We start from the raw sequence: 12553 nt of genomic DNA, 5'->3' as shown, positions 1-12553 counted from the left end.
TCTTGGGAGCCGCAGCAGCCGCCGGCTCAGCCTGCTACTTCTCACCCGACTGGGCACAGCTCAGGGAGGCAACGCTGTGCTTAGAAGCAGTCCCCATTGGGGAGGCGCCCTTATGTCCATGTCTGGGTTTCTAATGCTCACAGTGGGGCTTCAGCGGATGCAGCAGTACTGAGGGTTCCAATACGCAGGAGGACGCCAGCGGGTCACTCACCAGTAGTGATGGGTACCATTCCGGTGGATCCATCAGTCCCAGATCCAACTGCACACCTGGCACATAGCTTCCTCCATGAGAAATGTGCAGAGGCAAAGTTCCCTACCTTACCGAGTCTGAGCTGGGAACGAGAGGCAGATGGAACAGCAGATGATGATGTGGACTTCGCCGAGACAGTAGACACTGCTGGTGCTCGATGCCCATGGAGAAGAAGGAGTGCAGGCATGAAGCAAGGTTCTTCAAGCCGACTTGTCGGGCCATAATACCAAGGGTGTGGGTAGAGAAGGGACTGTCTCCCCTCCAGGAGAAGAAGTCCAATAGGGGAGCCTAACTAAACTAAAACTAACTAAAAATGTACAAGAACTACTATATACAATGAAAACATGCTAACAATTATATACAGGTGAGAATTAACAGATGAGAGTTCTCTTAGCAGAGCTAAGAGCAGTGAGGAACAAGGGTTCCGACTCTGGCTGTGCGGTGCTAAGAAGGAATTGGAATGGCATCGACACGGATGTCCACTTATAGCTCTTGCACATGGCGCGCATGCACACCCATGTCTGGAATCCATATGGGGACCATCACTCGAAGAACTTACTAGTTTTCATCCTAAATTTAGTTGTAAGGTCTCCTATTATGGAGATTGAACTAGTTCTTCTAAGCATAACAGTACATTTACTATTACTCAATGAAATCTCAATACTTGTCAAAATAAGTTATTGGAATACATTTCATAATGTAGCATCTTTACTTTTTGTTGGTCCCAGCCCAAGCCCGAATAACTACACTGCAGTTTTTAGCCCCGCAGTCTGAGCCCCATGAGCCCAAGTGAGCTGATCTGGGCCAGCTTCAGCCATACCATCATATTTTTTTTTAAATTGACTCAGACTTAAGGTCAGAAGTCAGCTGTGTAGAAGTAACCTCAAAGATCAGAGAGGGAACAGAGGAGCAGCTAGCTCTGAAACAATGACAACCGGTATTTCACAATTTTTCCTAGGTTTTCATTGCACTAGGTGAGACAAAACAAGCACTTGACAATAAAGCTGGAAAAGGGAAATAGAAGGTAAAGAGTAAACACTAATCTGCTTTTAAGCAAGTTGCCCAAGTGTGTTATTAAGAAATCTTGCAACCTGAAGTCAGCTGTACCCTCCTGTGACACTAACAAGAAACCTGGGTTGGATAATATCTGCATCTAGGTAAGTGAAACTGAGGAAGACAAATACTTGATTTTCAGTGTTTTTTTTTTAAAGAAATGCTTACCATGCTTTGTACTAGTAGCCAGCACCTTATATGGTGTCAGCTTCAAATCCAGATTCTCCTTACGTAACAGCTGGAAGGAAAACACAAACATGAGTGGAACAGTTAAAAATAATCTAACATTTTTAAAAACAGGCTAGGTTTTGAAGTGGTTTAATACATTCACTTATTCGTTTTTGAGGAAATTTAGTTCAGACCTGTCATAAGGCATAAGTGAAAGTCTTTTTGCTCATATCTTCTTAGTCCATAGAGGACATTAAAACAATATTTGTAAGAATGGGAATTCTTTGGAATGTAACAGCTACAATAAAAAAGAGTACTGAATTAAGCTGCATTAATATCTTGTGTTTTCTGGGTTTTAACTAAGAGCAATTTCCTCAGCCTGTATAAACAATAAAAAAATGTTTAATAGTGAGATTAAGAAACACTTGATTAATGCTCATCACCTTGTCCATGAGTGAAATAATTTGAAGAATAAGTTGATCTTGACGTAAATCATCACCATGTTTAAATATTACAGGATATTTGCCTCCATCTTCTGTCTTGAAGAATAACTGGGCAGGCATTAGGGCACTCTGGAAAAGGAAATTTTCCATGAACCAGTACACTAGAACAAATCGAATACTCAACTTCGCTGAAACAAATCTAAGTTGGGAATTCTTCTCTACATGTGAGTAAATTCATTTGTAATAGTTTCTCTCGTTTGCTTTTTTGCCTTCTAGCCTAACAAACCCCAAGTATCTACATCTAGGTACTAAATTAAATTTTCAATAAAAATCAAAAGAGTATCTTATTAGTTTATGGTTTAGTTTCTAGCGGACTTGCCACTTCCTCACCCAACTGTTTGAATGCAGGTAGATATTTGCAAAATGGTGGGTTTTGCAATAGGCTCTGAAGACTGCTACCGGTATTTCACAATAGGGATCATTTGGAACTCAAATATTACGTTCCATAGTTTTTTACTCTGCATCAAGAACGTACTGCCCCTACTTACCAGAAGTTTGACCATAGGACTTCCAGTTTTTAATGTAATTTCTAGATTCTATTCATCCACAGAGGATATAGCACTCCGTGGGAAAACTGAGAGAAGTAGTAAGATAAATTGAACAGACCCTGGTAGATTTTTTTTTTAAATCATTCTATCCTCTAATTCGGGGTAAATGCAGAAATTAAGTTTGTTCACATCTGATCTAAACTTCGAAGCACCATACAAAAGGAGCAAAAAACATTTTAAACTGACCAAAAGGGGGCAGGGAGGAAAAACAGGAAGACTCAATAACTACATTATAAATGTAAAAGAAATGCTAGGGATAGGACATTTTCAAACCAATTAATTGCTTTCTCAATTAATTTAGCAAAAGTAACAATTTTAAATGGTCTTTTAAAAGAACTAATTTAATTCTGTTTGCAGTTTCACCCCTCATAAAACGAGCTGAAGATCAATTATCTACATGAATAAATTTATCTACTGTAATTCATCAAGTGACGCCTCTCAAAATAAAAATGAAATAAAAATCAGGTACACAATGGAGATTTTTAATTGATCAATTTCACTAGAGCTGTTTGCAGTAAGTGCTCTGAGGCTGTGGTTTTCACATCATCTACTGCTACCTTACTTTTTCTCTTAAAAATATAGTTCCTCATTCTTCTATGCAAGGACTTAATGAGGTTGTAGAAAAAAAAAAGCTATGACTGAGGCCAAAAGATGCTACTTAGACTCAAAAGCACAGAGGCCCCATCCTTCCTCAAGACATTTTTTCTAGTTCTGCAGAGCTTGCTAGTTACTGACTAGTCTCCAACCTCTTTCTTGGGGGAGGAAATTGAGAAGATGGTGGCCACACAATTCTAAGTGCACTTGGACACCAATGGCACCTTCTGAAAGACTGTATCTAAATTCTGGCTTTCTTTTGGGCAGATCACGAATTATATCTTGCTTGTATTAAATAGGACCATGCTGGACGTCCCAATTCTGTTGTTTTGTTTTTAATTGAAAAAAAAAAAAAAATCACCACCTCATGTCAAAGGATGACTTCTAATACATTGCTGAAGTAGCTGCTCTGCTACATACAAAATACTGATCCAGAATCAGTCTAGACAATTAAGCATTACATTCCCACAAAGATTCAGCGTGCTATGGGTGAACGGCAACCATCTGTCAAAGCTCTTGTTGCAAGACAAATTGCTCTCTAAACAATAAGTGGTTAGTTTGCCAGGATCAACTAAGGGTCCTGCAGTGCTTTGGAGCTGTCTCAGAGCGGAAGGTGACTGCCCTACGGACCAACTAACAACTACAGAGGTAGTGTGAACCATAGAGGACAGATCCTTGTCCTCTCCTAAACACACATCTTATCCTGGCTAAAGAGCTTGCTATTTTGACTTCTAAAGATTTCCCCGACCCTGCCTCTAATTTCATGTGCAGCTGTAGAAAGACTGCCTCCTAAAGAGCTGTCATAGTTAAGATGGCTTTGGGGATGAGCTCTCACTGCCAAGAAAATGCCTCATGTGATTAGCATAATGTATAGCCTCTGATAGCTAAACTACCACTTGCCTTCTCATGGCAGAGTTGTTCTTAGTTGAAAATGGGATTGTGAATGGCAAGTATCTGGGCAGGTGGGGCTCATTTGCCATGGCAGGCAGTCCACCTAGGATAACGGACTCTGATTTCAACCCAAGAACATCAGGCCTGGCCAGCCAGGTTGTAAAAGTGTGCCAAACACACATGCTTTGTCTTTAGGGAGCAAATCACTAGAATGCTATGCCATCCGCTGGAAGCAAACGTGCAACCGCTTCACCTGACAGCTGTGGAAAACAGGAAAAGGCCATCTCATTAAGGCCACATGCAGCCGAAGAAGCAAGCCCAAGAATTATGTGGAAACAATTACTAGGAAATCAAGAGAAGTAGCTGAGACACTGAAAAGAAGAAGAGTGCACATTGCCTGCATACAAGAAACAAAATGGAAGGGGTCAAAATCCACGAACACCAAAGAGGGTTACAAGATAATGTATTGTGGCTCAGTAGCAAGGAGGAACAGAGTAGGAATAATCGTAGCAGAAGTATTACAGGATAAGCTAGTGGTCACCCTAAAGAAGAGCAACTGCTCAATGAAGGTTAGAATAGTACTGAGAGAACAAATATTTATGTTTTTTTATCCGGATATGCATCGCAGGTTGGTTGTATGACTGAGGAGAAGGCAGAATTCCAGATAGTGCTGAACCCAGTGACACGTGAAGTACCACAAGCAGAGTGCTTGATTATTGGAGCAGATCTCCACAGACATGTAGAAGAACACAGTGAGGGCTACAGTGACCTTCATGGAGAATGAGACTTTGGAACCAGAAATGAAAATGGTGGGGCTATCTTAGAGTTAGCCAGAGCCCATGGCCTGACTGTTACCAGTACATACTTTGTAAAGAGGGAAGAGCACTTAATTGCACAAAAGTGTGGTGCCAACAGGTCCGAGGTCAATTGTTTGTAAATTGCTCTCCTAGCTTCAGTTTAGTCTCTCTCACACTCTTCCTCTTGTAAGGAAATAATCTAAAAATGTGAGAGACACTAAACTGATGCCAGGAGAGCAAATCATAAGCAATCTATATTGCTGTGCAATGGACTTCTAGGTGAAAAAGCTAGTGGGGAATAAAAGATGAGTTGTAGAACAAAGAAGTGGAGCCTTGTGGAAAGGGAAGTTAGTCTGAGGTACAAGGACAAAGATTGTACTGAGTTTGGGCAACAATCAAACTGACCACAGTGATAGCAAAGTGGTTTGGGGGAAAAATAGCCAAACATTTCAGAACGTTCACTAGCTGCATGTGGTCAAACAAGAGGAGGGAAATTTCATTCTAAGGGGACATGGTGATGATCAAAACAATGTGCAAGAAGCTGTAAAGGAGGAGGAAAGGTTTAAATGATGGCAGAAAATTATGAGGAATACAAACTGGTAAAGAAAACAGCAACAACAAAAAAAAAAGCACATTTCAGAGTAGCAGCCGTGTTAGTCTGTATCCGCAAAAAGAACAGGAGTACTTGTGGCACCTTAGAGACTAACAAAGCAGCACAGAGGATTTGGGAACTGTGAAGTGGATTAAAGAAGAAAACAGAAGAGCACTGGTGGAAGAGCGTGAAGTCATTAGGAGATGGCAGCAGTTTTGTGAGAAACTGCTCAATTAGGAGAATGTAAAGAAACCAATGAGGAAACTATGCACAAGCAACAACCTTACAAGACTTATCATCCTGGTGGAGACTCAGACATCGCTCAAGATGATGAAACATGGCAAGGCAGTGGGACCGAATAAAATACCAATTGAAGCATTTAAAGCAACAGACCATGGTTATGATAAACTTTTCACCTTAATTCACTATACTGGAAAATTGCAAATTGGTCCCTATTTTTAAGCATAAAGGAGATTTGCAGGAATGTAGTAATTACCATCCCATCAAGTTAATGATTCACACAATGAAATGCCTACAAGAAATATAAAAAAAGAGTGTAGGAGGAGCTGGAACACCAAATAAACAACCACCAATTCAGGTATATGCCAGGAAGATCAACAATGGATGCAGTGTTTGCAGCCTGAATATTGCAAAAGCAGCACAGGGAGAAACAAGGAATTGCGTTTAGAATAAGAGATGTCTTATTACAAAGTTCCTAGAGAATTATTATGATGGCACCTGCTGTGGCACAATCTGACAGAGACATACATTCAGACTATCATAGACATGTATGAGAGTAGGACAGTACTAGTGAGAAGCAGCTGAGACTACAGTGAGTCATTCACCATGAGGGTAGATCAACATCAAGGATCAGCCTTAAGTCCATTCACATTTGTGATTGTAATGGACACCTTGACACAGGACATCAGGAGAAAAGCTCCTTGGAGCATGGTTTGTGACAATGACAATATGTTGTATCGAAAAGATACTATGCACTGGAAAGGGAGCTACAACCATGGAGGGCTGCATTATGAGAACCCAGTAAAATTAGATGGCATAGAGTTAAAGTCTGTGCAGCAATTTAAATATCTTGGCTCAGTGTTGAGGCATGCTGGGAATGTAACTGCAGACGTTAGGAGTCACATGAAGAGTACTTGGTGTAAACCAGCGGTTTTCAACCTGTGGTCTGTGGACCCCAGGAGGTCCACAGACTATGTCCAAGATTTTCAAAGGGGTCCACACCTCCATTTAAAAAAAAAAAAAAGTTAGGGGTCTGCAAATGAAAAATAAAGTTGAAGGGAAATCTCTGCAATAAGAATATGCCAAGTAAACTAAAGAACAAAGCATATCAGTTCATGATTAGGTCAGCCATGATGTATGGGTCAGAATGCTGGCCAACGAGGAAGAAAGAACAACTGCTTTACACTCCTGAAACGAGTGCGCTCAGGAGGACGGTAGTGCTGATAGGCTACACAATGAAATGGTACAAACCACAATGCAGGTTGCTCTGTTGTGGAAAAACAGAGGGAGCATAAACTGAGATGGCTAGTCACATGAGATGATGTGATGTGGGATATGTTGGCCAGAGTACACAAGCAAATAGTCAGAGAAGGCTGTTGTCAGCTTGGAGGATACACTTGACAAGAACGCTTGAAAATGAAGAACAAGAACCACCAAGCCCAAATGATCAGACAAGGCAAAGGCAATGAAGAAGGAAGTAAGAAAGTGGAGTAACACTCTATTCCGAAGAAAGCACAAATGCACACATGGAGAAACAAGACTACAGTGTGGACAGAGGTGGTGAGGTGCTGGAAGATTGTAGAATGATGAACATCTTTGTGATTTGGGCAGCATTTTGGCAGATACAAATTATGCACCCATTTGTGCATCACCACTATTACTACCACATGCACCCAGTTCATAACAGACAGACATTCTGTCTTCAAGGTTTGACTCTGCTGATCATGGATTTTTAATGAATCATATAGAATGGATGGTGGACTATTGCTGTGCTGGCTCTGATCTCTTAGTAGCTAGCCCTCAGATTGAGAAGTCCTGTCTGGATATCAAAATGTTCATGGATCTCACCTTGCTCCGAACAAAATGTAAAGACCATCTCTCTACATCAACTCCAGTGCGTACAGTATTGTGGCCAATTAGTATGCGCGCACACTCAGCATTTCATAAGGAAAGAGTAGAGGATACAGTCTTTTAGACCAAAATGCCATTTAAACATTGGCTGCACTCAGGTACAAATATTTTGATCATGCACTTGGTCCCACTAAATTCAGTGATATTAGCCTCTCAATTTAAGGAGCACAAAGTTTATTTGACAAATTTAACAGCAAGTAGTTTTTCAAGGTAACGTTTGTTAATATTTCAAAAATTAAGGTTTTATTATAACTCACTTATTCAATGGAAGATCTCTCCCATTTACCTTAAACAGTGTAGCTGTCTCTGGGATTATTCCTCTGATTTTCACCTGAGGCTCTAAAGGAAGTGGAATAAGTTCCACTTCTGATAAATTCATCTTCTCATTGTCTGCAAGTAATGCCTGTAGCCTCTCATTCTAAAAGAGCAAAAACCCAAAAGTTCAATTAGATGAAAATGTAAATCGAGTTTAAAAGAAACATAGATGGAAAAGCATGAGAACAACCTTTACAGAAATATTTATATAGTTGGGTATAAAAATGTGCAGTAACAAAAGAGTAGATGTATATCCATATAATATAGCATATATAAAACACTTTATGCCTTCAAAGTAACATAACATCTATCTTTAGTACAAATGTGAAATTAAAAAGAAATTGCAGAACAGTCGAAGTAATCAGATATTCTATACCCAGTTCAAAGCCAGTCATATAAATACATGCAGGTTTAGATGTGTCAATGATAGTAACCTTCTAATAATTTCTTTATATTTTTGTAAATTGGTTACATGCCCCTATGAAAGGGTGTTAGTTTTCCACATTAATAGAGGTCTTTAGTTCTCCTGTGCAAGGTCTGCTCATGCTCTAGGACAGTGATACTCAGATCTCAGTGGTTCAAGAGAAAATTAGCGATCAACATTACCCAAAAGAGCCATAGAATTCACACTACTTTGTTTCAGTTACTATAGAACTATTCATATTTAAAACCGTATGATGGGGGAAATATTTAACTTATATTAAATATACATATATACACACACATGTGTGTGTGTATATATATATATATATCATTCTCACAGCAAACAAGTTAATAGCTTAGTGCAAGTTGATAACCTAATTGATTAACAACATAATAAAAGCATCCTGATTAATAACATAGATTAGTTAATAATTAAATCACACAGTGTTTTATATCATGTGCTTCAAAGAGCCACAGAAAACGCATTAGCGAGACGCAATCTGAGTCTCACTGCTGTCGGATATGATCCTGCACTTGCAATTTTACAGATGGGGCCCTGCACCTGTATGGAGCCCTGCTGATTTCAATGGGTTCACTCGTGCTGGTAACAGCCTGCGACAATCTCACTGTGGGAACTGGCCCTACATTTATAATATTGAATCTACTATATTTTAAAATAGTCAATACTGCACACATTTTTAAAACTGCAATTCAGTCAGAACTATGTACCTAATATCCTATATAATAAATAACTTATGCACCAAATGCTCAACAGCTGCCCTATTTCCTCCTGCCAACCATGCACAGAATAGACATGAAGTGAAGACAGATGCAGCAGATTCCACTGATTTTAATGCCAGTCAGAGGCAAAGAGGGGCCTAGGGCCACTATATTAGCTCAAACACCCCTGGGCATATTTGCAGAGGCCAGTTTGAGTTATACAGAAATATATCGGCAATTACTACATACGATGCATCTTACAAGTGTTTGTCTCTGGTTTATGTGTAGGATAGATTAGGGGCCAGAAGCACAGAGGTTTTTTTGTTTGTTTGTTTTAAATGCAGAATAGATATAGTTTCAAGAACATATGCATATTACCCAATTTTCATAATGTATTTTCCCCTTCATGTATTATAGATACAATCACACAAAGCATAACTAAATATATTCCATTTTCTGGATAAACATTGCGTATAGAGAGAGAGTTAGGTAGAGAGATAGAAAGAAAATGGATAAGCTAATGAATCTAGAAAGGAGCCACCTACCTCACAGAAGACTAAAGTTCCTTGTTGAATATTGGTATAAAGAACCAATGAACATATTCAAAATTTTGTTTTGTTTTTTTTGGTCATTTTAACTCATACACCATAAACACTTAGAACTTAAAAAAAAAATTACAGAGATTGGAACTTATAGTATCAAGCTCTTTAGCTAATATTTGTAATAAAGTTCAGACATTTTCAATGTGTATCCACAATCTTGAAAGCTCAGCTATGATGCAAAGTTTGTTTTTTTTCTAAGCAAGATTCTGTTTTTTATCCAGATTCTCAGGTGGATTAAAAAGGAGATGATAGCAAGATCTAACAATAAATCTAAAATCAGATTATGAAGTCTATATGTCTCAATCTATATTAGTATTTAGGATTATAGTGCTTTCCAGTGTCTTGCTGCTGCTATACTTTTCCATGTAAATGTATACGAAAATCTCAGAAACGAATCAGTATTAAAAAGTAATTTAGTACATGCTATGGAAAATGGGTCATACACTAAGGAAATGCAATGTTCAGCACAACATTGTGGAGGAGAAAGGAGGTGGTGGCGAAACTGGTATTAATGCGATTGAAGGACACAAGCAGTAACAAAGATAAAATGAATAGAATGAACATGGCATACAGTCAAATATCTCAAAAACACAGGAACAAAAAGACTAATAAAATCAAGAATCATAAGTATAATACAGAAAACCACCATTGGTTTCTAACTCCCCTCACCAAAGGGTGAAAGGGGAAAAATAGATAAACTACTGACATAGTAAATATACAACAATTCATAGCTGAGAAAGGCGTAAAAAAATCCTGTCTAAAAAACTCAAAACATAAGCTACACAAGTACATACCCAGAGACGGGGGCAGCTGCCGTGACCTCGCTGGTTTTAGGCACTAGTTCAAGCAGAAGCTAGTGCGTGTACATCTACCAATCCCCAACTAAATCAATGTACCCATAGAGCCAAAGCACTATTCTGGATATACCTTCCAGAGGGTACAAGACATAAGAACATAAGATGTTCTGTTCTTATGTTCTTAAGACAGTTATATTTGTATAAATTAAAGAAGAAAAATAAATTGATCAAAAAGCATCTTTGAGAAAAGATTTCCCAGAAATGTTAGTCTTCTATATGTGTGTCCAAAAAGGTGACCAAAGAAACCAAAACAAACCGAAGTAGAATAGCTCAGGGTAAAAAACACCAAAAGAGCTGAAATACTTCACGCTAAACAAAACATACGCTGCATATTAACATACATGCTTCCTTAAATAAGACATTAGAAAAATTCAATGCATCTTGCTGCACAACTTATCAAAAGTTTTCAGTGAAAACTAACACTCCTACTCTGAAATTTTAACCACAAAGTTTTTATTCCTGCATTTACCTTTTTTTTACGATTCCCACTTTCACGCTGCACTGCCTTCATTAGATGAACCAGTCGATCTACAAATGTCTGCTGCGCTGCCAGCAAAGAACGCATAACCCTGACAGACTTATCACCCTATGTGAATGAAAAAGAAACAGAAAATTAGGTCTTTGTTCCATAATTGCATCTGAAATTTGTACATTTATTCTTAGTCTAGCTAGATTTCCCAAGTTAATAAAAAAGATCAATTATCTTTCATTTCAGAGTTCATTCAAAGCACAGTATTTTCTGTAAAATGTAATCAAAATTTCTGTAGCTGGCAATCAGTTATCTGACCTTTCAGTGCACTTCAATTTACATCAACAATAATACTTTGAGTGGTGAACATTCATGCATGACAAACTAATTCACAGGGGGAAAAAAGTAAGTTTCATGAAGATTCTCACATGTGAAATACGCCTTTGTACTACATGAGTCACATAAAAACCTTGAAGCAGCATTAATGAGATGTGAAGTAAAATGCAATGAAAGATACCTGACTGTTAGACTTATAGCCAGCCAACTCTGTACATATATGCCAGAAGTTATGAACTATAGCTCAGGAGAAGGACCTTTTTTCACTACATCAGCACCCTCTACTGCTGACAGACAAATTGGCACTGCTTCTTGAGTCAGCAAAGGCTAGTGATCCAACCTCAAGTTTGTCAAGCAGGGCCAAATATTCCCCCCAAATATCAGACGTTCACTGCCAGATGCAAGGGGGTCTAGAGGCAAACATGATACGAAAAGTCAGTTGACAGTTTATCGGAAAAGCAACAAATAGAGAAAGGGAAACAAACACTTTCCTTAATAGTTGCATTCATTTATTTTGAACTAAAATTACATCATTTACAGCAGATCAAATTAATTCCAGGGAGAAGTAGGGGCTTGGCAGACTGTAATGCTTATGGCATGGCATCGTAGGAAACTAGTGTCTTTTTAAAGAAAGCAAACACCTGCAAACTGCTTAATCTTTCATTCTGTAAGGGATGAGTTACCTTTAATAGAGCCTGACTAAACCGTCTCATCACATTTAGGTACATTTCATGAGTCTTTGGATCCCTCTGCTGAGTGTCTTGGTCTTCACATTCCACTATTACATACCTTTAATACAAAAACAATCTCGGTTAGGTTGTCCTTCTGCGATACAAATCACTTACCTGTGCAATACTACAGCCGTGTAATGAAGATCTGCAATTACAGCAAAACTAATTTGTACTTGATTCAGGGCAAAACCTCAACCTTCAGGAAAGTCCACCCTGGGTCTTTCCACTGATATACGGACTACTTGAAACACTTGAGATTTACTTTCACTTAGGACATGAGTGATAGCACTCAACCAGAGCAGGTACGGACGGGTATCCCAGACGCACACCTCTGCCCCATTGCATATCCATCTACACTAATAATTTGTCCTACCACTCATTGACAGGAGTGTTCTACAATTCTCACTGCTCTATTACCCATTCCTAATCTGAGGGCTACAAAATGGCAATTCAAACAACCTCCTGAACCCCCATTCCTGCCTCCCCCGCCCAATGCATTGTCACTGCATGTTCCATCAGTAATTGGGGAGGATCACAGAGCATGGCTTTGCAA

General features: G+C 39.0%; 1 protein-coding gene across 1 annotated transcript in view; it reads right to left on the bottom strand.

Annotated features, from left to right (window-relative positions):
• PIK3C3 (phosphatidylinositol 3-kinase catalytic subunit type 3) overlaps nt 1–12553 on the bottom strand; it is a 131159-nt gene that overhangs the window by 64521 nt on the left and 54085 nt on the right. The window contains exons 14-18 of the mRNA XM_039545351.1: nt 11953–12058; nt 10934–11050; nt 7834–7965; nt 1915–2043; nt 1472–1541 (exon numbers count right to left, since the gene is read on the bottom strand). Of these exons, the coding sequence (XP_039401285.1) occupies nt 1472–1541; nt 1915–2043; nt 7834–7965; nt 10934–11050; nt 11953–12058 (554 nt within the window). The remainder of the gene's footprint in view (nt 1–1471; nt 1542–1914; nt 2044–7833; nt 7966–10933; nt 11051–11952; nt 12059–12553) is intronic.

Source organism: Mauremys reevesii, linkage group 6, assembly GCF_016161935.1.
Source record: "Mauremys reevesii isolate NIE-2019 linkage group 6, ASM1616193v1, whole genome shotgun sequence".
Taxonomy (NCBI): domain Eukaryota; kingdom Metazoa; phylum Chordata; order Testudines; family Geoemydidae; genus Mauremys; species Mauremys reevesii.
The sequence above is the reverse complement of the archived record's forward strand: the minus strand, read 5'-3'. Positions and strand labels throughout refer to the sequence as shown.